The sequence below is a fragment of the Triturus cristatus genome, chromosome 2_2, assembly GCF_964204655.1.
Source record: "Triturus cristatus chromosome 2_2, aTriCri1.1, whole genome shotgun sequence".
Taxonomy (NCBI): Eukaryota; Metazoa; Chordata; class Amphibia; order Caudata; family Salamandridae; genus Triturus; species Triturus cristatus.
The window spans coordinates 966222987-966249361 of record NC_140582.1 but is presented as its reverse complement, the minus strand read 5'-3'; the positions used below and the strand labels follow the sequence as shown (position 1 = coordinate 966249361).

Genomic DNA, 26375 nt, shown 5'->3' with positions numbered 1-26375 from the left:
GGAGAACGTGGCAAAGGTCGGGGTGCCTAACAAGGACGTGAGCAACCCCGCCAGACGGACGGTAAAGGCAAGCAGGACGAGTTTGCACGACAACGACCCCCGTTTCAAAAGAAGAAAGTTGCTGCACTGACAGCGAGGTATGCCACAGATAGTGAGAACGCAGCTTCGGAACCTGACATGGGCACTAACGCTGCTCGACAGCGCAGCGGAGGTTACAGTAGTGCGGCATAGCACTGCGTCCATTTCTGAAGGCGACAGCAACTGACACGTTCATTACTGTAGAAACTGCTGATACTAGAGAGGCTCCCCCTAACAGACTATATGACATAGTCCCTTTAATAGAAGGTGACATACAACGTACCATAAAAGGGATTTTTGGGGAAAATCTAACCTCTACATATGACATTCTGTTAGCAGAGGCAGACTGGCCCCCAGCTTTCGTTTTGGCCGCTCCTAGAGGGGACGAGGTAATCCTCCCATCTTTCACGCACACTGTGCCGAAGGATCAGGCTCAGAACTTTGCAGAAGAGTGGGCTCAGGTACTTGCTCCGGCATTGTACCGTACTCAGGTTGGGTGGGATAAGTTGTCGCCAAGCCATGAGATTCCATTACGGTCTATGCCCCAGCCGCAACCCCAATATCCCATGCGCCGCGAAGCTAGATCTCACATCGCGGAAATCCTTGAACAATTGGAATATCAAGGTGTTATTGAAACATGTGTGTCACCCATGAATAATCCTCAATTCACTGTAACTAAACCTGATGGGTCGTACTAGTTTTGGATTACCGGCATTTGAACTCTCATTGTCAGACCTGTGCCGTACAGAATACCCACAGTTCAGCCCTCGTTGATAGTCTCATGAGAAAAAGGTTTAAGACCACACTTGACATCTCCAATGTTTTTTTTGCCATAATCTGCCATCAATTAGTAGTCAATGGACAGCCTTTTCTTCCGGCGGCAAACAATACCAGTTTAAAAGATTAGCCATGGGCTACAAAAACATTCCAGGCGTCTTTGCCGCTCGTGTTGTCTCTCTGTTAGAGAGCATTGACCCTGATGCGTACTCGTATGTTGATTATATCTATCTCACAGACGACGAATTATGGCCGCATCTGTGTTGTGTTGACCGCATCATTGTCATGTTTGCGGATTTCGGTTACAAATTCAACTTTGCAAAGTCACACATTGCAGAGTATACAGTGTTGTTTATGGGCTATGAACTCAACGAAGGTCGAGGATTAGCACCTCACTTGCTGGAGAAGTGCGTCTGTTTGCGTGCTCCAACAACACTGAAGAAACTACGATCTTTGCTGGGTTTTTTAAATTTTGGGCGTACCTACATTCCCGATTATGCCCAGCGTATCAAGCCACTATATGCCTTGGTACAACCTACTTTTTCCAAATCAAGCTGGCTGCCAGAACATTCAGCTATCTTGCAATCTTTGCAGGCTGATCTTCTTGCTTTGAAATACTTACTGATGCGTGATATCCACACTAACCTGGTAATAAGAATTGTGCCTGGCGCAGTGGGGTTCACGTACTTAACTTTCAATGAGGGCGACACAGTCCCCATTGCTTACAAATCACACTTGTACACTTCGGCTGAAATGCACTTTCCACTGTCGAGAAAGTTTTGACTGCAGTACAGATGGCGATTCTGAAAGAGAGAGCGCTGTCACAGGGGAAACGCATGTTGGTTGTCACACCGTATCCTGCCCTAGAGGCAGTAACAAAAACCAGTGTACCTAATTCTAAAGCTTTGCATCCACGTTGGATACAATGGGCCACTTCCTTGACATCGCCGGATGTCACTTACATCTTTGATGCCTCATTGCAGACTCAGGAGTATTTACAGTATGAATTTGTTCATCCAGCTCCTCTGTCCTTGCGCCCGCTTGAGGATTACCATTGTGTCATTTACACTGACGGTTCAGCGCAACCGGCAACGGATTCTAAGCATGCTTACTCAGCAGCCTGCGCAATAGTGGCTGGTACTTTCATGAATGGTGAATTCAAATCTGATGTCGTGTATACGCAGACATTGGGTGATTGTACCGACCAGTTGGCAGAGCTACGTGCTCTGGTGCTTGCACTGGAGTTTGCTGATCCTCAAGTTACCACTCTTATAGTGAGTGACTCATACTACTGTGTTCAGTCTTTCAACGACAATTTATTCTTTTGGTCTCAAAATGAGTATCGTGATTCCAAAGGTAGCACAATCAAGCATAAAATGCTTTGGGTTCGAGTCGCAGACCTTAAACAACGTCTGCCGCTCGTGAATGTAATTCATGCTCTTGGGCACCAGCGAGTAGGTGTCCACGCTGTCGGAAACAGCTTAGCTGACGAAGCAGCGAAAACAGCAGTGGCAACATATCTAGTAGCAGCAGTTACAAGATCCAAAAGTAAGATTGATGATGATATCTTGGCAGCTATTGCTGCAACAGAGAAGGGAAGTGATTACCCTAGAGGTTTCCCTTCTAAATACTCTTATCATTTAAGTCCTGATAAAGTACCCTATGTGAGAATTAACAACGTTAGTGACAGATTGATTCCCAACGCGGACTGCAGACTTTCCTTGATAACAGCAGCTCACGAAGATATGGCTTCGGCCCATGCCGGCGTTTCGGCGACTGTTACTCTCTTACAACAACGTTACTGGTGGCGCGGATTGTATAAACAGACTCGTGCTAATGTTCTTAATTGTGACATCTGCCAGCAGATAAAACCTTCGACTGCTGCGCGCCCACCTCAAACACAGTTGTACATATCTAATAAACCACTTGGGTGCATTTATTTAGATCACTGCGGTCCTTTCTCCTCTGATACTGCATATAAGTACATCTTAGTTGCAGTGGATTCGTGCACACGTTTTCTTTTGGTCTGGCCACAACGGAGTGCTGATGCTCGAACTGTCATCAGGGATTTGCATGTCTTTGTAAGAATTTTCGCATGTGGTACCCTTCATTCTGACCAAGGTCCTGCGTTTGCCTCTAACGCGTACTAAGAAGCCATGAGATCTTTGGTGGTCCAAGTCAAATTTTTGTCTCCATACCGGCCTGAGGGCAATAGTGTTGTGGAGCGAATGAACCGTGACTTAAAGCAATCCCTGACAGCTAGGGTTTTAGGTACTGGCAGGAACTGGTTGGCCCATTTGTATAGCGTTCAACGTGCACTTAATAATCTCCCTAGAAGGTCTCTGGGTGGGCGGACCCCATACAAAATGCTCTTTGGCATAAAGATGTTTGTCCCGGACCTTGATGGTCTAGACATGGTGGCGTCAGCCGCACCCTTTGACGTAGATGATCACTGTGCTGTATTACAGAATCTACAAGAGACAGTCTTGCAAAGGAACACTTGCCCTCCACAACTGATGCTGCGCTTCAGATTCCGGTAGTTGACTGGCTACCTCGAGTTGGTGACCTGGTCCGTGAGAAGGTGGAGAACAAGAAGGAGTTTGGCTCCTCTTATCGTGCTTCAGTACCAGTGCTTGGCGTGCAGGGTACCAGAACAGTCATTTTACCTCCACTTCCTGGTCGCAAGCATAACAGGTACATCTCCATTGACAATGTCAAACTACAGCGAGTGGCCGATTCTTCTAAGTATGACTCCACGGTCTCTTGTCCAACAATGCTGAGAAATTCTGTTTTGGCTCCGGCAACTACCAACAGGCCTGACATTGCCATCGAGATGCATACAGTTACTAATCCTTTATTGCCTCCACCGGCTTGTGGTCTGATTGAAGATACTGAGTATACGTATCCCACAGATGTGTCGTTGCCTGGTTTACATTTAAGTGCGGTTGACCAGTCTCGTTTTTCATTTGACACTAACTCTATGACTTCCAATGCCCCATCAAAAATTTCTCTTTTTGCTGCTTGGTTTAAAAGAAAATTTTTAATTCCCCCTTGGACTTACATTTGGCTGGTGCTCATAACTCTTTTTTTGTTTATGTCAATTGGATTTGTGGTTGTATTTTTCTATCTGAAAGAAACACGTTAGTTAGATTCCTCATCGTAGAATATCCCCAGGCGTCAGGCTGGATCCGGAAAGATTTTTGTAGCAATACCCCTTGCGCGTCGCTAGGCGTCGTCTGCGGCTCCGCGTCCGTCGTTGGCGTCATGCGCCGGAATGACGTCGTCGGAGTACTTAGACGCCGCCCTCGCGCTCTTACGTCAGTTCTTCTTTTTTCCGCGCCAGACAGCGCCGATCCGGGAAGAGCTTACCCCTTAGTCAATTTTTGACTAAACTTTTTTGACTCTTTTTGGTCTTCTGTCGACTCGACTCTGGTGCCGGTAGGATGCCCGGGTTTAAAGCCTGTGACTCCTGTCATCGACTGATGTCGGTGACGGACCACCATCGCTGGTGCCTTTACTGCCTGGGGGCCGACCACGACGCGGAGTCGTGCCCCGATTGTCAGGCCTTGACCTCAAAGGCTAGGCGGGAGCGGTCCTGTAAGCTTCTCGAGCTTCGGCACTCGGCTCCGCGCCGCTCACGGTCCCGGTCCAGGAGGAGGTCCAAGGACCGGTTGTGGAGCCGCAGTCACCATCATCGCTCGTCGGGCTCGAAGTCTTCGGGTAAGTCGAAGCGATCTAAGAAGTCCAAGAGGCGACACCGCTCTTCGGACTCCCCTCGCCGGTCGCGCGACTCGGCCGAGGGTCAGGGTGGTCCCACCCCCGCAGCTCCGTCGGAGCCGCAGGAGCCGCGTCCGTCCCCATACCCGCCGGTCCCTGGGATTGACACAACTCCGGCGGAGGTCAGTGCCTTCCTCTCGGCCATGAAGGGCCTGGCTCTGCCGTCGACGCCTGCCGGCGCGCCTTCGGGCCCCGTGGGCTCGACTGGATGACCTCGCGTGCCGGCGGCTCGGGCCCCGGCACCATCGACGACTTTGGTCCCGACGCCGCAGGTCCCCGAGGGATCCAGGCCTGGATCTCTGCCGGCGCCGGTCGACCTCAGGACGCCTCCTCTGCCGGCGCCGACACCGGTTCCGCCCCCGGCGCCGTCTCTGGACGACGCCGTTCCCCAGTTTAGCCCCTGTCCGGGCCCGGCGCCGGTGCGGCGCCGCTTGACGCCGCACCCGACGCCGATGGATGAGCGTTTCATCTACCGCCCGGCTCTGATCATTCCTCCTGTTTATCAGGAATCGGATGACGGGGGCGACTGGGAGGGGTCTGAGGACCCTATGGCCATACAGGGCCAACTTTCACAGGACTGGGCAGGACGAGCTGGGGGATGCCAGTGGTCAGGACACTTCTGGACGCAGGTTTCATCTCTCCTCCGACTGTGGCCTCGGAGGAAGGTGCAGCTTTTTCAGTGGTGCTGCGCAAGGCGGCCGCAGCCCTGGGGCTCGAGTTGCCTGCTGTGGCCGTGAGGACTAACATCCTCACAGAGGTGCTTCAACCGTCAGCAAGCTCCACTGAGCCTCTGCTGCAGTTCAATGAGGCCCTCATAGACGTTCTGCAGGGCACTTGGTCCAAGCCCTCCACAGTTCCTCCTGTGGATCAGAACGTGGCCCGGCGCCACCGCCCTGCTCCGGGCGACCCCAGTTTCCTGTCCCAACACCCCACCCCGAGAGTCTGGTTATCCAGGCCTCCACTTCCCAATCCTCCTTCCCGTCCGCCCCTCCGGATCGGGAATCCAAGAGGCTAGAACAGTTCAGAAAGAAGCTGTTCTCTTTCCTGAGTTTGGGCCTGCGGTCTTTGAACACCGCTTGTCTCTTGGACCGTTTCTCCCACTCTCTGTGGATACGGTGGAGCACGTGCTGCCCCTATGTCCGGAGGAGGCCCAGACACGTCTCTCCCAGGTGCTTGCTGACGGGCGAGATGCAGCACGATATGCCATACGGTGTGGACTAGACACCACGGACTCGCTGGGTAGGGCGTTTTCCACCCCGGTGGCGCTCCGGCGCCACGCCTGGCTGCGGTCCACGTCTTTTTCGGGGGATGTCCAGAGTTCCCTCATGGATATGCCCTTTGATGGCACTCGCCTTTTTGGTGAGAAGGCGGATAGTGCGCTGGCTCGTTTTAAGGACTCCCGGGCTACGGCCAGGTCCTTGGGTCTCTCGGCCCCACGGCCGCAAATTTCCACCCTTCGCCCCTTTCGTGGCCAAGGAAGGGGCGCCTCCTCACGTCCGACTAGCCACCGGCCGCAGACCCAACTTGCACGCGGTCGCGGACGTGGATTCCGCCGTGGCGGTACTGGAGGACAACGTGCCGGTCAGTCCACATCCACCCCGGCAGCAACCGCCTCAAAGCCCTCCTAGTCCGAGCTTTCAGGCACATTCCACGCCAGTGGGTGGCAGAGTTCGCCATCACCTGCTCCACTGGCGATCCATCACTTCGGACAGGTGGGTGCTGCAAATCGTCCGAAGGGGCTACTCCCTCCCCTTCGAGACGACCCCTTCAGCCATGCCACCGAAGTGCCACCGTATATCAGAGGATCACTTGAATCTTCTGCGGGAGGAAGTTACGGCCCTCTTGGCCAAAGAGGCCGTCGATCACGTTCCTGGTCCAGAAGTAGGCCGTGGTTGCTATTCCCACTACTTTCTGGTTCCCAAGAAGGGCAAAGGGGGCCTACGCCCCATCTTGGACCTCAGGAGCGTCAACGCCTTCCTCCGGAAGGAACGGTTCAAGATGCTAACTTTAGCTCAGGTTCTGGCTGCCCTCGACCCTGGAGACTGGATGGTAGCGTTGGACTTGCAGGACGCCTATTTTCACATCCCCGTCCTGCCGGCCCACCGGCGTTACCTGCGGTTCACGGTGGGTCAGGAGCACTTTCAGTTCACCGTGATCCCCTTCGGCCTCACCAGTGCCCCTCGGGTGTTCACGAAAGTGATGGCGGTGGTCGCAGCTCATCTGCGCAGATCGGGGGTTCCAGTCTTCCCCTATCTCGACGACTGGCTGTTGAAGGCGGGCTCGCCCCAGCAAGTCGTCTCCCACCTCCAGACTACGGCCGACCTCCTGCATTTGCTGGGGTTCTCCATCAACGTGCCGAAGTCACACCTGAGACCCTCCCAGAAGCACCTCTTCATCGGAGCAGTTCTCGATTCGGCGCAGTTCCGGACTTATCCTCCGGAACAGCGGGTCCGGGATATTCAGGCTCTGATTCCCATCTTTCAGCCTCTATACTGGGTTTCGGTCAGGTTGGTACTGCGGCTTCTGGGGCTGATGGCCTCCTGCATCCTGTTGGTGCATTACGCCAGGTGGCGAATGTGGGCTCTGCAGTGGGACCTGAAGTTTCAGTGGGCCCAGCATCGAGGCAACCTCTCCGACCATGTCTTGATCTCGGAGGGCACTGCGAAACAGTTGCAGTGGTGGCTCACGGACCGCGATTGGGCCAGGGGCAGATGCCTCTCCCTACCCCAACCAGAGCACGTAGTAGTGACGGACGCGTCCCTCCTGGGATGGGGGGGCCATATGGGAGAGGCGGAGATCAGAGGCCTCTGGTCTCCCGCAGAGTCTCAACTCCATATCAACCTGTTGGAGCTGAGAGCGATCCAGCTTGCACTGAAATTCTTCCTTCCCTCTGTCCGGGGAAGTGTTGTGCAGGTGTTCACGGACTACACCACCGCCATGTGGTATTGCAACAAACAGGGCGGGGTGGGGTCGTGGACCCTTTGTCAGGAGGCTCTGCGCCTCTGGACATGGCTGGAACACCAGGGCATCATCCTGCTGGTTCAACATCTGGCGGGCTCTCTGAACGCCAGAGCGGACGAACTCAGCCGCCGGTGCACGATGGATCACGAATGGCGTCTGAACTCGGACGTGGCGCAAGGTCTCTTTCTGCAGTGGGGAGAGCCTTGGTTAGATCTATTCGCCACCGAAGAGAACGCGCAATGTCAGCAGTTCTGCGCGTTGGAATTTCCAAGGCGGCACTCGCTTGGAGACGCTTTTCGTCGCGAGTGGAGTTGCGGTCTGTTGTACGCCTTTCCGCCTATACCACTTCTGCCCAGAGTGCTGAAGAAGATCAGGCGCAACCGGGCCCCAGTCATCTTAGTGGCTCCGGATTGGGCACCAAGGTACTGGTATCCCGAGCTACTCAGTATGTCAATCGATCCTCCGATACGACTGCCTCTTCAGGAGGACCTTCTGTCGCAGCAGCAGGGGACGGTCCTCCACCCGAACCTGTCCAGTCTCCACCTCCATGCGTGGAGATTGAGCGGCGACAGTTGATGCCATTTGACTTGCCTCCTGAAGTCTGTGATGTGATTCTGGCAGCCAGGCGTCCCTCCACAAAATCGGTAAACGCCTGCAGGTGGAACAAATTTGTGGCATGGTGCACAGCAAAGGCTGTAGATCCCCTTTCCGCCCCTCTTTCTGAGGTTCTACTCTTTCTTCTTTCTTTGGCCCAGCAGGGCTCTGCTCTGGGCACCTTGAAAGGTTATCTTTCTGCAATCTCTGCTTTCTTACGGCTTCCTGATCAGCCTTCTCTTTTCAAGTCCCCTGTTGTTTCGCGCTTTCTTAAAGGCATTACTCACATGTTTCCTCCTGTCCCCTTCGTAATGCCTCAGTGGGATTTGAATCTTGTCTTGACCTTTCTGATGTGCGCTCCCTTTGAGCCCCTTCACAATTGTCCACTTCGTCTTCTGACTCCTAAGACTGCTTTCCTGGTTGCTATCACCTCGGCTAGACGAGTGAGTGAGCTCCAGGCTCTGTCATCTAAGCCTCCCTTTCTTTCTGTTCATCCGGACAAGGTTGCCCTCCGGACTCGTCCTTCTTTTCTTCCGAAAGTGGTGACCCCCTTTCACATCGGGCAATCGGTCACTTTACCCACCTTCTTACCGCCTCAGCATCCTTCGAAAGAGGAAGAGAGGCTCCACCGTCTGGACCCAAAACGTGCGCTGTCCTTTTATTTAGACTGCACCAGACAGTTCCGGGTGGGCAACCAACTTTTTGTTGGATACGTAGGTGCTAAGAAGGGGAGAGCCATACACAAATGGACCATCTCACGGTGGGTCGTCTTGTGTATAAAAGTTTGTTACTCCTTGGTGAAAAAGGACCCTCCTGTTGGGCTGAGAGCCCATTCCACCCGGGCCACGGCGGCGACTACTGCCCTGGGACGGGGAGTTCCCTTGCAGGACATCTGTCAGGCAGCGACGTGGGCCTCTCTGCACACGTTCGCCAAGCACTATTGCCTGGACAGCCAAGTCCGGAGAGATGGCTTCTTTGGCCGTTCTGTTCTCCAGGACTTTCTGGTGTGATCTTGGTTCGCAGACCCTCCACCGGGGTTGGTATTGCTGGGGTATCTATTCTAAGGTGAGGAATCTAACTATCGTGTTTCTTTCAGATGAACAAGTTACTTACCTTCGGTAACGATGTATCTGTTAGAAACATTAGTTAGTTAGATTCCTCACCGACCCACCCATCCTCCCCGCTCTGCCAACCGACATCTAGGGTTAAGGTCATCCTGTTCAGGGCCCTAGACTTTTTGGCACCAGTGTCGGTCTCTTGCATGGCTCTGCGTTCCTGGCGCGGAAAGCTATGTACAAGAACTGATGTCAGCGCGCGAGGGCGGCATCTAAGTACTCAGACGACGTCATTCCGGCGCACGACGCCAACGACGGACGCGGAGCCGCAGACGAAGCCTAGCGACGCGCAAGGGGTATTGCTACAAAAATCTTTCCGGATCCAGCCTGACGCCTGGGGATATTCTAAGGTGAGGAATCTAACTAACTAATGTTTCTTACAGATACATCGTTACCGAAGGTAAGTAACTTGTTCGTCTAGTAAATGGACACTATCACCGAAAGATCTACAATTAGTTTAATTGATGGAACTTTGGCACCCCACTCCTCATCACACATCATGAAGAGGGACCAGACTTTTGTGAATATTAATGCCTGGCCTGTGTTAGATGGGATTGTATGGGATGCTGTTAAATTTCAATTTCATGGTCCCACAGAAGTGATTAATGTTCCCAATGTACTTCGTGTTTCTATGGGGGATGTTGTGAAACAAATCATACGCTCTGATGATTGGGATGTCCAAGCCGTATAGGCTCTTTTTTCTGATTTGAAATATTATGCTGCTTTTGATGCTGAAGATTTATATTTAGAATCAGCAAATTATGGGGAGTTGTTTTGCTACCAACACTATGGCAATCATTTCCTGCATAAAGCAAATACATTTAGAAAGGTTGTTAATTATACGCAATGGGAACATTGCCCAGCGCCCCTTGAAGGCAGCTCCAAAACTCTAGTGAATAAATTTACATATTTTACTGACTTCAGCGTCTCTAAACCTGAAGCCTTTTATTTCAAAATGGCTGGTGAGTCAGCTTCCAAAGTTACACTGACCCACACTAAAGTATTGTATTCCAAGTCCTTTATGGATGCATTAGCTATAGGGGGCTATGAGCTGTGGAAAGATACCATTGATCTTGAATCTGTTTGGGGTTCTAAACATGGCAGGTACAAGGTACGGAAGTTCTACATCGTGCTTGCCTTATCCCAAACCACATGTTGTTTTTAAATTCTACCATTTTTCACACCACCTGCTTTGGATTGGCTACTGCTAAAAAGATGAATTCCCCTACTATTCCTGATCTGGGTGCTTATCCAAGATGGGTTAATCACACAGATCTGTCCCTTGATGCATTGCAGTCATTTATTACTAATACATCCTTCAACATATCCAACTTAGACCCTGAAGGATGGTTGATATGGCAGAGGGGCTCAGATTCCTGTCAATATCGTTTTCTGGGTCTATACCCTGGCTATACACAGGTCAAAGTGGACCCCCGATTTGAATCTTCCCATTCTGTTACTACCTATTCTGTAGGGAAATTATGTCAGAACTGGCTACATCATTCCACCTTGGCATCTGTTAAACTTCATTTATCTAAATTGAACGACAAAGTGGATTTGAATGATTTTGTTAAGGGTCCTGTGGGTGGCAAGTCCAAAAGATGGGTGTATGCTGTTTATAACGAAGTTTGGAAATTATCTCAAATTGAAGCTGCTTCCAGATTAAGAGCTATTGATCAAGCTAATTTGGAAAAAGTGCTAGCTGTCATCGATAATAGCATTAACACCCTTTCTTCCAGAATTTACACATTAGATAATATTGTTTCATCTGTTGTGGATATTGTGCAGGATGATGTGTCTGTTTTATACCATGGTCAAAATCAATTGCGTTCTATAATGCAGTTTGCATGGACTTTTCAAACATTAAAGGCTGGGAAAGTTCCCTGGGACTACATGAATACTTCTTTATTCCTGCCGTTTAATCTGACTGCAAAACAACAGTTCATGTCCATGAAAGATGCAACATACTCATTATTGCATATTGAAAAGTTGGAACCTTTACCTTTCTCTGTGGCGGAATCGAACTCAGCTGTGTGGCTAATCCACTGTTTAATCACCTTGCCGTTCCATTGTTTAAGTTCAGTTCATGTATGAAACATTATGCCCTAGGCAGATATGAACCCTTGGGTACTGCTTTCCTGCATGAAGTTTGGTCGCTCCCATTTACATACAGGTGCATGAGAGAGGGTAAAGAAGTTTATTTAAAAGGAGAGGAATGCACTTCCACACCTGATCACTCAGTAGTCTGTAGGAACATCCAATTGCATGGCGCCTGCAACGTTCAGGCACCAAATTTAGCTTGCATTCTGAAAGGAAATCCTGTGCCAGCAATTACACCCACTTTTACATTATTAGCTAACGGTAGCTATTTGCTTTTAAATAATGAAGCGTGCTGCGGGATGCTGGTGGGGATTCCGAACATTGTAACTGTCTCACAACGCGTAGTCTGCGGTAAAAATTTCCTTTTCCCGCCCCCTCATGGAAGACTGAATGTATCCATCTGGCCTTCCATACCAACCTTGAAAGCAGAGTTCAACAAGATGAGCAGAATAAGGGCTCTATTATCTCAAAAAGAAGTCGCTCTGACTTCCTCCTGTGAAACATTTGTGCTTCACGTGGCAAACACCCGCACCGAGGTGCATGCGCTTTTAAATACTGATCTCCCCCTTCATTTCGGTGCTCTGATTCATACTATATTCAATGCCTCGTCAACAACTGGCTTGGTGCATCTTTTCAAAGTTGTGAGCTCCGGCCTCGTGACCTCCTTCCAAACAATATTTGGTGTGATACCGGCATTTTTTCATTCTATTTTTTCCAGCGTCTTTGACGGGCTACCATTGATTCTCGCCCTGACTGCTGGTGTGCTCCTGTTGGTTTGTTTGCTACGCAATGGCTGCACGATCTGTATCACACGACAACACGCCGCGGCTGTTTCAGCTGTGCAACCGGATGCTTGAATACTATGGAACATTACCGCTGGCCACCTTAAGCGTGACCTATGGATTGTCCTTCCGGTGCTCTTACTTTACTTGCGTGCAACCTGTTTTCCATTGCCTAGATTGTCCATTCGAATGGGCTCTGGATTTGTGCCTCTCGAACACAGTGTCTCCTGCCCCGGATTATGATCGACTAATGAGCCCCTTGGTGGTTCATGAGTTGGACTGTTCTGGCATCGGGATTATAACCTGCGGAGCGGCACATGGAGTCCTAGGGAATTGGGATATATATGCGGCAGCATATGACTTCTTGGCGAGAAGTTATCTTGAAGAACACGCAAGTTGTCCTCTGATCGTGCTAGAGGCTCCAGTTATTGAAGAACATGTATGCTCATTTACATTACTTGCCTGGATGGCGGACTCTTTTACTGAACATTATAATAACTTCCTCTTGGAGGCGGTTGCTACTTATTGTGCCTACACGTTGATGGATTGACTTGGAAGTTGTCCATCTTCCGCTCGTCCAAACCCAGATTTGACAAATTTTCTTTTTTACTCCACATTAGGCTTTGTCGCGCCTCTGTGGGACATTTTAGTTTTTTACTTTTTCAAACAAGTTTTTCGAACTGTTATACCAATTATATGGATTGGCAATACTTGAACTTGGTTCTGTCTCAATCGAACTTGAACTCTGCGTTCCTACTTTGCTTCCCTATTTTGTTCGTGGTCCGATCAAGGGAGAGTGTAGTGGAGACAGGGTTCTTTGTGCACACATTGCTATGTTAGCATAAGCGCTTTAGATGTAAAACTCCATCTTGCCACTTTGCTGCTTTTGCACACGACACTGCAGGTAGCTGTTATTACAAGTAAAACTACTTGCCTGCTTTTTCTTCACATGAGAACGGTCTGTTGTTCACATCCCTAGACGTGCACCGCGACCTTAGTCTGAACACTGTGTGCAGAAGACATCAAGGTCAAATAACAATGTATGCTTTTGAATTCAGGTTGATCGGCCTACGCTCTAGCCATAACACGCACACAGCCGCAAATATCTGAAACTCGGCTGCCTTTAATATTGCATTTGCATGCATGAGTCAGACACTTGGAGAAAAACCTTTTCCAGACACAGAGCAGAGCTGATCCTGTGATGTGATTCACCTAAGCTGATATTTACGGTATGGGTTTCCCCTCTCAAGCCTAGAGACCTTCTATTAGTTTCATAAAACTAGCTTACTAGCGAAGGGAGGGTGGTTGTATTCCACTATCATTTGTAATATGATTTCTCCCTTCATTTTCTATGGTATTGTAATAATGCTGATGGTTTTGTTTTTCATCATTTGTCTGCTTATGTTAGCCAAAGTACTGCACCTTAGGGCACGTAGTTAAAAATAAACATTTTTAAACTTTACCGTGTCTCTGATTACTCTTGTTGTGGACTGATATGAGAATAATAACGAAACGGTGTTTCTGATTCCCACCATTCCTGAGAGTACTCTAAGTCGCTTGTTCTGGGTTGTCTAATCATTGGTAGCTTTGAAAAGATACGGAGAACAAATGAGACACTGATGCTAGTTGGATAGGGGTTCTGGGTACTGAGGTGAGTTTTTGGTACACCACAATTCACTGAGGTCCTGGTTTCCTGCGCATAGTTCTGTGCATGAGCAGAATCCTTGCAACAAATCTTTCATAGTTTCACATGCTTGAATCTTTCCTGTCAGCATGGTGGGAGTTTTGCAGTAATTATAACTCCGATTCAGGATAACACTTCAAATTCAAAGTCCTCCTTTTCAGATTAAAGTCATCCCCAAGAATATTTACCAAATGCATTGCTCCAGTAGCATCATACCTTAGAAGAAAGAGGCACCAAATAATCCCATATTTGGACGAATGGCTGATAAAAGCACCATCATATCAGGAAGTAATTTCTTGAACAAAAGCCTGTCAACAAATCTTTGAAAAAGTAGGTCTCACACTAAACGGGGAGAACACAAATTATATTCCTAGGAGCAATTTTAGATACAGATGTTTGCAAGGCCTTTCCAAAAAGGGAAAGAATTTCCAAGATGATATCAATGGCTTCTGTGCTTACAGGACGAAAGTTCACTTCAGTCAGGAAAAATAAATTGTTCATGGGAATGATGTCACTTTAAATTCCATTAATTCTCAATTGTTGCCTGTTCATTAGACCACTGCAAGAACAAATCAAAAACCAATGGTACCAGTTAACGGGACTCTTCGAGGATGTCATCACCATTATGCTGGAAATGAAACCAGCTATGAAATATTCCCCTACACGCCACCACACTTCGTAATGACAACAGATGCTTTCATGGAGGGATGGAGAACTCATCTCCAAGACCTTGAAGTGAGTGGAAAATGGTCTACAATGGAGAAGAAAAGTCACATGAATTTCCTGGAATTAAGAGCGGTAGCCTTGGGAATGCATGCTTTTCTTCCAAGAATAAAAGGATGTACGGTTCTAGTACGCACGGACAGCACAATACCCCAAAGTTTTACCTGAAGAAACATTGTGGAATCGCATCTCCTATCCAGGAAACCACAAGATATTTATAATGGGATCCTGCATCACAAAGTTTCCTTAAAGGTACAGTGCATGCAAGGGATGAACAACCAGTGGGAAGACGATCTAAGCAGATCTTTAGAGGACTGACGCGAGTAAAAGCTGTCCCGTACTCAGCTTTAAAAACAATTCCATAAATGGGGGCAGATTTCCTTTACAAAGGGTCATGGGGGAGTCCCTTTCAGATCACATAGAAGGAAATATTTGCATATGTCTGACCACCTCTTCCTCTGGTTCCTCGGATCCTCAACAAGATAAAGAGGGACTATTCATTCTTATAGACCCAGAAAGGCCAAGGCAATTTTGGTTCACAGAACTTCTCCTTCTGTTAGAACAGCAACACATTTCACTCAGACCAGTTCCAGGAATGCTCTTCAGGAACAATGGGCAGATCAAAGGGGTGGGGGGGAGAGGGAGAGAGGGAGAGAGAGAGAGGGAGAGAGGGTGAGAGAGAGAGAGAGAGGGAGAGAGGGCGAGAGAGAGAGAGAGAGAGAGAGAGAGAGAGAGAGAGAGAGAGAGAGAGAGAGAGAGAGAAGAGAAAGAAAAGAAAACCAGGAAGCCCAGCAAGAAAACAGAGCAGTGTGCCAGTCACATAAGGAAAGTGGGGGTAGGTACATGGCACGATCAGGAAAAATCAGAGGTAGAATTAGATGACAGGCTTCAGGGAGGGATCCGAGCCCCTCCATTCATTTAACATAAGAGAGAGGTTGATCAGGAAATAACAGACCAAGGCAGCCTAGTACTGACCCAACAAAGAAGCAGGAAAAATAAGAAGGCACCCAACAAGGGAAGCAGCGACGAGGATGTACGCTGCTCCACCCGAATGCACGGGAGGGACAAACTGGCCACAAGAAAGATAGTAGCAAGAGAAGAAGGCGAGATCTCTGCGCCGCTAGTCTCCCACCTGCAGCCTGCTGAACTGAGGAAAGAGACCAGTATAATAGACCTTGGCCAGAGGAAGGATCATTCAAACCAGAGGACATGGCTATAGCGGAAGATTGCATCCTACAGGGTGGAGGAGATCCCAATAGGAACTTTCCATACATGCAGGAATGCCTAAAAAGATGGGAAAGCCATGTCATAGAAAAACCTGTACAGCTACCCGAAGTAAGAATGTACACATTACTACATAAGGGCATGTCATGTGCCATGGGCTGAAACGGATAAAGAGGAGTTATGGACAAAGTTACCACCATTGCTGGATGGAGCAGGGAAATGAATCTCATGCTTTGAGAAGAACACTGAAGGAATAAACCTAAGGATAGGCGATATTAAAAGTCTGCTAAGTAGTCTTATCAGAGAACAGATTAATGCAGTGTTCAGCCGAGATTTCATCCCAGCAATTATGCTGATAGACACCAAGCATGACTTGGCTACATTCAATTCATCCAGGCATCGGATATGGACAGCCCTGAGGGATATGTTCCCTGACCGCCAAGGTGAGGGAGGGTAAATGGCAGGGGAGAGTATAACCGATTTTCTGGATAGAATGAGTGAACAATAGGGACAAGAGACAGGAAAGCCGTGATTTGATATAGGCCCATAAGTTGCATTCTGAGATACAAAGCAGACTGGATAGCATGGTTGGGTTAGACACCAAACCCTGGCGGGCGATACAAGCCCATACGTTACATCACCACAAACAGAAGCAAGAAAAGGATAGAGGAAAAACAAAAGTAAGCACAGATAGACACTGCTAAATTGGTCCAAAACAAATTGAAAAAAGACTACCCACATTAGCCACGAGCGTGCAAAAAGCACCAGTCTTAAAGAGAGCTCCTTACCTGGGAGGTAATGCCTTCGCAAAAAAACAGAGTCCAAATATGCAGTAAGTTAAACCCCCAGAATATATAGCACCCCTTCACTCCCATCCACAAACATTGTACCAAACCAAAAGAAGGACCAATGAGACAACATTGGAAATCCAAGCTTTTACTTGCGTTTAGGGATCCAGGACTGCTGTATGAGCTGTGTCGACCTTTTTCCTCACTAAAGTTTGCCATCAAGGATGCCTGAGGAAGCCAAGGCCCTACTCTACTGATGATTCCCCAGGGCAGGGTTGGCCGGACACACCCCAGGGGAGGGCAGTCTGTCGGGGGGGGGGGGATGTTGCTCCCAGATAAAGTATTTAAAACCCAGGCACCCAAGTCACCCTGTCCAAAAAGTCAACAAGGGCAGATTCCAATCACCAAGTTGAAAGGTGCCCATTGTCGGGCATTTGACCGGGGACCAAAATTTCCTTCGTGTAACCCCAACAGCGCCTCCAGAAATTAGAGGTCTCCACCCAATGCCCCCCCCCCTTCAGTTCTGAAACAATGCTGGCCTCCAGTAGCGGGAGCCCTGGGCTCTTCATGTTCTTATGTTCCCAGCAATGTTTTCTTTCTCCATCAAGTTTTTCCAATTACCAAAGTCTGACCACCATGCAATACCCCTCTAAAACCGTGACGGAAGCATGCTCACTCATTAGCAGTCTCTAGCCACAAGCCAGGAAAAGCAGGCCCAAATGCACTGAAAGGAAGCAGGACGTGGTCCGAGTGAGAGGGGGGTGCCTGGGAGAGGGAGGATCCCCAGTGTCCACTATAGCTCCAGGTCAAGAGTAGAGCGCCGAATGCGCTCATCCCCACATCAGGCCTACCAACTAACCAACGAACAAAGCCTCACATGCACCATCCATAAAAATCAGTAGGCCCCGACCTCAGACACCTCAAGATAGCATAATAAGGGGTACAGGGAACCACGGAACAAATTTCCGACCCCCTCCGCCTCATGATAATTAAGGTAGCTGATCATGAAAGACCTAGGGAAACACCCAAACAACAACAAACAAAGTCTCTGGAGAAAGGGCAGAGTCGAGATATCTGGCACCATAATGGAGGGTCACATTGCACACCAAAGGCTGGGAACAGAGAAATACACACGTGATCTTTGGACACATTGAAACCACACCCTCCTCGCACTGTCCCATGCATGTGTAGGTTGACACAGCCCACACTGACGGCACCTCCATTCACACACCAGGAGAGACATATTCTTGGAAAGCTGGTGGCGTCCATACACCCCTAACTAAAAACTGATGTGATCCATCCCTATGATCACAAGACCATTCCATAAATATTTTGCACTAGTCTAAGCACCTAGTTTGTTACAAAGGAGAAGGAGGGGCTCACCGGTTCATTAAAGAAATTAATCTGTCTGATTAGCAATAAGCCACATTTAATTTTTAACTATCAAAAGACACCCCGACCAGGGCCACCTTCTCGTGCCTCACTAAATTTGCAACTAGTGGAGTGTGGAGAACAGACACACCCCTAAGGGAAGTACAGGAACCCTGGGAAAATTATTGACTACGGTACACATGTAAAGTTTCTGAATTAACAAAATAAACCGAGTTCTTATCCAAATTTCTACAGCAGGGGTCTCCAACTGGTGGATCACGAGCTACCGGTAGCTCGCCGAGGCGCTGTGAGTAGCTTGTGCTAGCATTTTGATTTTGTAACCTTTTATTTTCTTTTAACGTTTTTCGGCCTTTTATTAATAGCTGTTGCCCGCCCTCACCCAAACCAGCTGCTCTGATAGGCTTAACTGAGCTTAGCTGGAGGGCAGGAGGCGGGCTTAAGAGGACGACTTTGTTCGCCATCCGAGTTATCACTACGCCACCTGCATTTCGCAGCCTGCCACCGTGCTTTCAATCTGCATGACATGCTGGTGCAGAAAGAGGCCGGAAAGCTTGATAGCATGGCAGTGGCATGGCGCAGGCAGTACTGAACTGCTAACCTACCAGTACTTGCGCCGCCTGCCTTTTCCAGTATGGCGCAGAGTCTCTAATCTGCGTGGCAGCTGGCGGGGCAGCGCGGGTGACAATAACAAAAGCAGTCTGCCTGGCCTCAAAGGGCATTTTCCCCTGCTTGGTGTCCTCTTGCCCCGTGATTCTTACACTCATCATATGAGCTGTTGAAATTCATTCACACCAGGTATTGACAGCAATCGAGCAACAGACATATGTATTTACATATTAGAGAAGACCGTTATTCATATATTCCCAGCAGCAGGGGACAGAAACTGCGTAAATAGCGCCTTCCACAAATAGTTCGGAAATAAGCACTTTTACATTCTAGGGGCCCATTTTATGGCATTTGGGACTTCCCTCGACCAGATGTGCTTTGGTTGTGTATTCTTGGCTAATGACTTGTTAAGCACCTGATCTAGTATCAGTGTCTGCAGGTCAATGTGAAAGTAAAATGAGTTCGATTATTTTAAGCATGTGCACTGCCATGTGCATGGATGGGTGAGCCCCTTTGTGTTCAAGGGGTAGTCAGTTGTCCATGGTGCTTCCTGTACTTGTTGTTTTTGATACACGTTGCTAGTCAGGCAGTGAGCGCTTACGTAATATGTTTTGCCTGACAGAGTCATATATTTAGGTAGCTTTATTTGAATGGTTCTCAGATGTATGTCGGTGTGAAGAGAGAAAAGTACTTTTCAGCACGTCAGCTGGCGGTACTGTGATGAGCATGGCTTCAGTGTTTGGTTGCATGGCGAGGGTGTTAATTAACACATTGCACAGGATGGTGTCATGATACCTTATCAGACTGAGTCCACCATTAGTCGCCCAGGTAATTATTTGCTCTCAAAACTAAATTTCACCTGGGCATATCAACAGTAGTGTGCGCCTGCGCAGTTCACGCTCCGGATTACTCATTGGGGGCCGAAGTTGTTGAGGAGGATCACGGCAGAGAAGAACGGTGGGAGGCGCATGATCCAATGTCTCCCCAGTACTATGTGATGATAAAAACTTTATTAGCAGGTGTCATGCTCCTTTAATTGTCCGCAAGGCTTCATCTGGCATGCAAATATGAGGCCCTTGTGATTATTTGTCGGTCGTGGCATCCAGGTCCAGCACGTGACTGGCAGTGGAGCAGCTCTTCTCCTTGAGCTCACCTAAATCTCAAACGCACAGCTGTATGCTGTGTCAGGTAGGCACTTTCATCTGTGGACCCCGTTGGGGTGCCAGCGGCAGGTTTGGGTGACATGGCACACCAGACACATGTACAGTCCCAGCCTCACGAACAGTCCCAGTTGCAGTCAGGAGTCTCCAAGCAGCTTTCTCAGCTAATGGCGAGTCCCCAGATCGGCATCCCCAGGCACCACTAGCAGCAAGTTTCGATCACAAGGAATCTGCTGTGCACCTCACAAACTGTTTGGTCGAGCACTGCTTTCATGCATGGTTAGCTCCAGACTCTGCCACCCTTTGTTTTTTAAAAGTTGCACGTATTTTGTGAACAAACACAGTATTTATCAGCTGTAATGGAAAGAAAACGGCCACTTGTTAAGAAAATATATTATTTTCACTTTTAAAGTGACAATCAATAATTGCTGATCTGATTTTTTCATTTTGCTCTCCACTGGGAATCGGTTCACTGCAGTGCATGTTAAAATCACAGTATGGTTTCCGAAGAAATTATGCTTGAAGTCAATGAAGCTGGGCATGGGGGCCGCGGGGGCTCTCATAAAAATGCTTGGCATTTAGAAGCTCACAATGATTTTCACTGATCAAAAGTAGCTCTCACTATAGAAAAGGCTGGAGACCGCTGGTCTACAGGGAACGATCTGGACAATGGAACATTGACTCTTGCCATGCAAGCACTGCACCATTTACAAAGAGACATGCGTAAGGAGGTAGGTGCCCCTGGGTTAAGGAGAGGTTCTCGACTTGGTTCTCTTGACTCCTTCAGTTGATGTCCAGTCAGTGCACATCGTTGTTGCCGGTTTTCATTGTGTTCTTGTTTTTGTGTGGATTTGTACAATTGGGGATTTCCTGCTGTAAAAAGTGCAGTCCTTAAACTGAGTGGAATGCAAGTAACTAGGGAAAGTAGTAATTGTCAAAAGCGAGCTTAAAGAACAACAGCCCCCCAATAAAGTAACCATCACGAAGTATGGGTTAGATAGTCCAGTTGAAAATTCAACTAAAGTGAGGAATGTTAATATTGAGAAAGTCAATGCCAATATGAAGAATGATAGGTAGGCTCTGAGACCTAGGCCTGAGGTCACTGATTGACAGGTCACAGGTGGGGAAGCACGTAGCCGGCAGGCAAATGCATGAACAGGAAATCCCAGATCAATCCCACAGATAGGTGCTGCGACACCACAATGGTCAAGGCAGATTGGCCCCAATAAAGAACATATGTCCAGAAGGATACACATGCTCCCAAAACACCATAAAGTCAGATACCACATAAGTTAGGAACATATAGCCAATCAGGACACAGCAGAAAAAGTAAACGCAGTGATCACTGACTCCCCATGCCAGACATCTGGACACGTTCCCACTGGCCGCATTGTGTCCACGCAAGGTAGAGGCCCACCTGGATGCCCCATCGAATAAATTAATTTACAACTGCAAAGGTAGCAACTCACATTCCTTAACATACAAGGATCGCCGGAACCGTTTATGACATTCAATTAATTGTATATAAACACATCTCAGATCAATTATAAGTTGAGACAGTCCTCAAACTCTATTCTCCCAGCCGCATTGTTGATTTAACGAACCGTTTCTCTTTTGCCAAATGCCTCTTGTCTCATGTTTTTAAAAGGTATTACATGTTCAATTAACATTATCAACAGTTCAGGCCATAGAAGAGATGCTGTAGAGTTGAATTAGACCGTTACAAGAGCTGAGTAGTCTCCAGTGAAATTGGGGGCAACAGTTGCTAGTTCAGAACATAGGTGGGTGATTTGAACTCACTGGCAGAAGCCAAAACAGACAAGAGACGTCTAGCTAAAACTATATCGCACATTAACTCCAAAACAGAAGTGCTAGTCAATCTGAAATGAGGAACAGTGGTATGGATCTTGGGTGTCCCTATTCAGATGGAGTCTAGACTTGATGGAAGATATTGAAACTGTCTTGGCCCACTATGTGAAGCCCATAGGCATGGGGGATCTCCCTTGATATAAAGAGCCTATATGCTCTTCGGGAGCCAAAGAAGATACTAGGGGCACACTCATGGTGGTGTCATGATACTCTGACCTGAAGAAGCAGATTCTATCAGTCAATCAAGTAAAATCTTCCAGTTTCTGAACCTGAATTTTACCACATTATAGAGGGTAAGGAAATGCCCCCATCAAAATAGAACAGTATGACATCAGAGTGAGAGACTCTCACATAAGACGTCAGGTTGAAGGTGAACTTATGTGAGAAAGAATGCTCATTTAAGCAGGTGGGTTTATTGGCAGAGTAAAATTTGTATCTGAAATTAGTATTACATATGTGGGTGTGTACACACATACAGAATGCTATGTATCGCAATTGTTTAGTGTGGAGAGAGTCATAACTCACAAGACACAAAGCTCAAGAGGGTCAAGATGGCCCTTCCCCCCATCAACAATAATAATACACTATTCTCTGCATGTATACTATATGTCATGCAGTTATGTTTTCATGTACACTAGTTTTAAACATATAACATTTAGTATTAGAATTAGAAAATAAGGGTTTTAATCTGTACAATGAAATAGAATCACAATAAGTAGGCATTTTGGCCCAAGTGGCTTTCTGTAAACTGTTTTGGGAATTGAATCTGAGCCATTACTCAATGTTTTCTCAAGCCAGTTACCCAGTATTGTGGTAATATTATAGCATTTTACCTTTGTGCTGCAGTAGTAAATGTATGAATATGTTTATTAACACACTTATTGAAATAATCTGTGTTATTGGGTCACATTTATTATCGCTGGCCTGGTGTGCGTTTGTGTGTGCATGTGTGTGTGTTATATCTTTTAGCCATAAATTATCTTTATTTTCTAGCATTTTCTGTAATATATGTGTGAAGCGCGTTCAATAAATTGGCCAGAAATATATTGTTCAGTAAGTCAATTTGAATATCTTTGATTTTGCTACTGTCTTTGTACAAAGGTATGGCATTATGGGGTGCACCGCAGCGGTAAAATAATTCTAAAGACTTCTAATGTGCTGCAGATAAAGCAAACGTTTTCATCTTGTGTTTTGTAGGTTTCTTACAATTTCATATACAGTGTGGTGCTTCTAAACCGCATTAATAATACAAAACAACTCGAAAGGCAAAAATTAATTAGACATTTCTTCAGAGACTAAACCAATATCAAATGGCATATTAAATTTTCACTACACTAACAAGTTGCAATTTAAAAAATAACATGTAAAATGCTACCATAATTCCAATGTTAATCAACACGGCAAGTTAGGTTTCAAAAAGCTCCATGATTCTGAAATGACTGTTCTGAAGACAACAATCATTTCTGAATCATTAAGCTTTTGCAGTTTTAGAGCAAAAGACACACAGTTGAAGGACAGAATGCAGAACAAATCAAAACATTCACCCCCAGTCACGAGATCTGGGTTAAATTCCTCATATTTTTGCTCACCATGCCATCCCAGTTTAGACCTGGCCATATGCAAATCAGTCTTGACCCTGTGCCTCATGGGGAACAGTCCAGCCCGAATTGCCAAGCCAGGCCCTCCCTGGACCGGAAACAAGCATCCTAGGACCGGCCAGTATTAACTTGAATCCAGTGGCACAGTGAGCCCGGCGCAGTTTTAGAGGCATGCAAAAGAAAATATTACTTGCTCTGTACAATTGCAAAGGCAGGTACACATTTCAATAAACAACAAATGGAAAAATAGTGACTATTACATTTGTCTTACTCAAAAATGTGTTAATTAGTGCAGAAATCTTGTAAAAAGACTACTAGTACTTTTGTTAATATCTTACCATCGACTGTTCTAGTGGGACAACTTGCTGGAGATGTATCGTCCGAATGCTGTTTGCATGGCCTTTCAGGGCGTTTCCGAGTGCTCCTTTTGGCTGCAAATAATATTTACAATTCAGATATTTTTTTAAAAAATGCATATTTGAACATTACTTTTGAAAAGAATGGTATTGAAACAGTCCTTATGAATGTATGGCCACATCAGTAATCAACAGCCCTTCATATTTTACCACAATCTAGGCAGTATTAGCAGCCTGTGTTTACCTTTGGGCAGTAGAGGGACGAGGAAGGGTTTGTGACGAAGTGAATTAATACACCATCGTGCTCACTTGACTTCTCATGCTCCAAGCGATTTCCATCCGGATCACATTCTAAAAGAATCGCATTTGCCTACACTGCATCCTGAATATGTGCTGACACAAGCCACCGTGCATTGTGTCACCTATTCACATATCATTATAACAAGCATTTGCAATGCAAATAGGTCTAGCATTTGTGAGTTAGAGCTACTGACGTTGTAAATGACAATGTTTTTTACTTAAACGTTTTATTTTTGGATTGAATATATGTGGTGTGGAGGGTTAATATGTGAGTTGGATTGGAATCGTTAGTTGTGGAATTGTGCATAGGGGAATTGTGTGGTGTGGAGTGGATTTTTGTACTGGAATAATATGTCAAAGTGTGCAGTAGAATTATGTGGATAGTAATTATGTGGTATTAAGTGTGCTGGAATTATGTGGATTGGGATTGTGTGTCATGGGATCTAATTATTTGGAATGTTATTGTGTGTTGTGGAGTGGTATGCAGTGGAGTTTATTTATGTGGTGTGCTGCTAAAGTTTGTGGCATGATGTGTAATGTTGGGGTGTGGATTGGATGTATGTGGTGTGTTGTGTAAATGTGTTGTTGAGTTGAATTATGTGGTTTGCTAAATTATGTGGTGTGGAATGGAAATGTGTAGAATTGAATTGTGTGGCATGGAAGTGTGTGGCATTGAGTGAAAACTGTGTTGAGTGGTATTATGTGGCATTGTGTAGAGTGTATTTATGTGGAGTGTTGCTAAGTGGCATAGACTGGATTTATGTGGTTTGTATTTATGTGGTATGGAGCAGAGTGCAATAATGTGGGTGTGAATTATGTGGTGTTGAGAGGTATTATGTGGAGTGTAATTATACTGTGTGGTGAATTGTGTGGGGCTGAATTGTGTGCTGTTGTGTAGAATTATGTATGGCGTGGTGTGGTTTTATAATTGTGTGGAGTGTAATCATGTGGCATGTTGTGGATAGTGTTGTGTTTTCAATATTTTAACAGTAGCAGGTGACTAATATTACTGGAAATAATCTGTGACACCCTCCCATTTCTCATGTCAGGTCCTATTTAGATGTAAAAGAAAGGTTTTTTATGGATGTTGCATGAAAGAAACACAGCATTTCTCTGCAAAATGCTATCAAGTAACAACTCGGCCACCTGGAAAAAACTGTGATGGACAATCAAAGGGAAAACAGCCACTGTATACCCATTACAATTCAAGAAGATTAACTTAAGTTAAGGGAGAGTAAGCAACTAATTCAGTTCCAAACATACCAATAAAACGTAGATATTTGGTAGGATTGGTGCTACAGGTAATATCAATTAACGAGTCGCTTAACAATCCTGAGAAAAGACCACGCCTACTTTGCCAGACATAAAGCCACATATAAATCGGGAAATTAAGTTTTGTATTACCATTGGACCTAAATGTGCAGAAGTCGTATGACATGCACCAACCAGGTAATGCTTGCCTGTGAATATGATTAATTAGTTAAGATAATACATGCCACTGTGCAACCATCCTAGCTCATTCGGAGGTGAAGTGACATTTCCATTTTAAAGGAACTTCGCACAACACCTCGAGAACACTCCATGTGTATGGAATGAGGGTAGTCAAGTGACATGTAAACAGACACAAACAGAGCAAACTGACATCTGAATCACAGGAAGAAATGGTTTGTGAAACTGACACGAACATTAGATCTCCACTAAGGAATCCCTCTAGAATGCACACCACATCAACTGGCTCTCAAGCATCAAACAGTACGGAGTGGCTTTTGTGAATAATGGCTAATACACTATATGAAAATGGTGTAACAGAGGGCTTCTTTTACATGGAAAAAGTCTATCTCAATGCATGGATCAAACCCTTTCTGCTTAGGTTCTATGATTAAATATGTTTACTGCCTATATTTATATACACGGACTGTATGTGTTAATACTGTAAACACGTTTTTTTAAATCTCAGGCCAAGGTGCAACTAAGTATTGTGTATTTCTTTACAAGGTTTGCCCCTGGTACGGTGTAGCACTAGATTCAGTGGAAGCCTGTGACAATGGTTTCTCTCCTTGAAGGGTCTGACCTGTGGAAGCTTAAAAACAAGCTCCAATCCCAGCTCTCAAACTGCGACCATGGTTTTCACGCTTAACTAACTGTTCAGCCTTCCCTGCTCACTCAGAAGGTTTTTTTTTAGGTCTCGCCTAGCGCAGTGCGCATGCGCTGCCCTAGGAGAGGGCCTCTTGGAATCACTTCAGACTTCCAAGAGACTTCTCTGTGTGGGTCTGCCTCCTTCTACACATCCCATAGGCCTTTGCGTGTCTCTTTCAATGATGAAAGCACGCAAATGGCCAAAGACGGGTGCATGTCCTGCCTTTCCTCAAAACTTTCACTCCCATGGCCAGGGGTCTCGGGAGCGAGCAGCGGCGCGCATTGTGCCAGCTGCATTCCTCCCTGATCGTTATCTTGGCAACATTCCAGCATGGAAAATACGCTTTTTTTCACC

The 26375-nt window shown here is 46.9% G+C and overlaps 1 protein-coding gene across 9 annotated transcripts in view; it reads right to left on the bottom strand.

Moving 5' to 3' along the window:
- Positions 1-26375, bottom strand: part of PROM1 (prominin 1) — a 675175-nt gene that overhangs the window by 76941 nt on the left and 571859 nt on the right. For all 9 annotated transcript variants that reach the window (XM_085642390.1, XM_085642389.1, XM_085642385.1 and 6 more), the window contains one exon: positions 23567-23659. In XM_085642390.1, coding sequence (XP_085498516.1) covers positions 23567-23659 — 93 coding nt within the window. The remainder of the gene's footprint in view (positions 1-23566; positions 23660-26375) is intronic.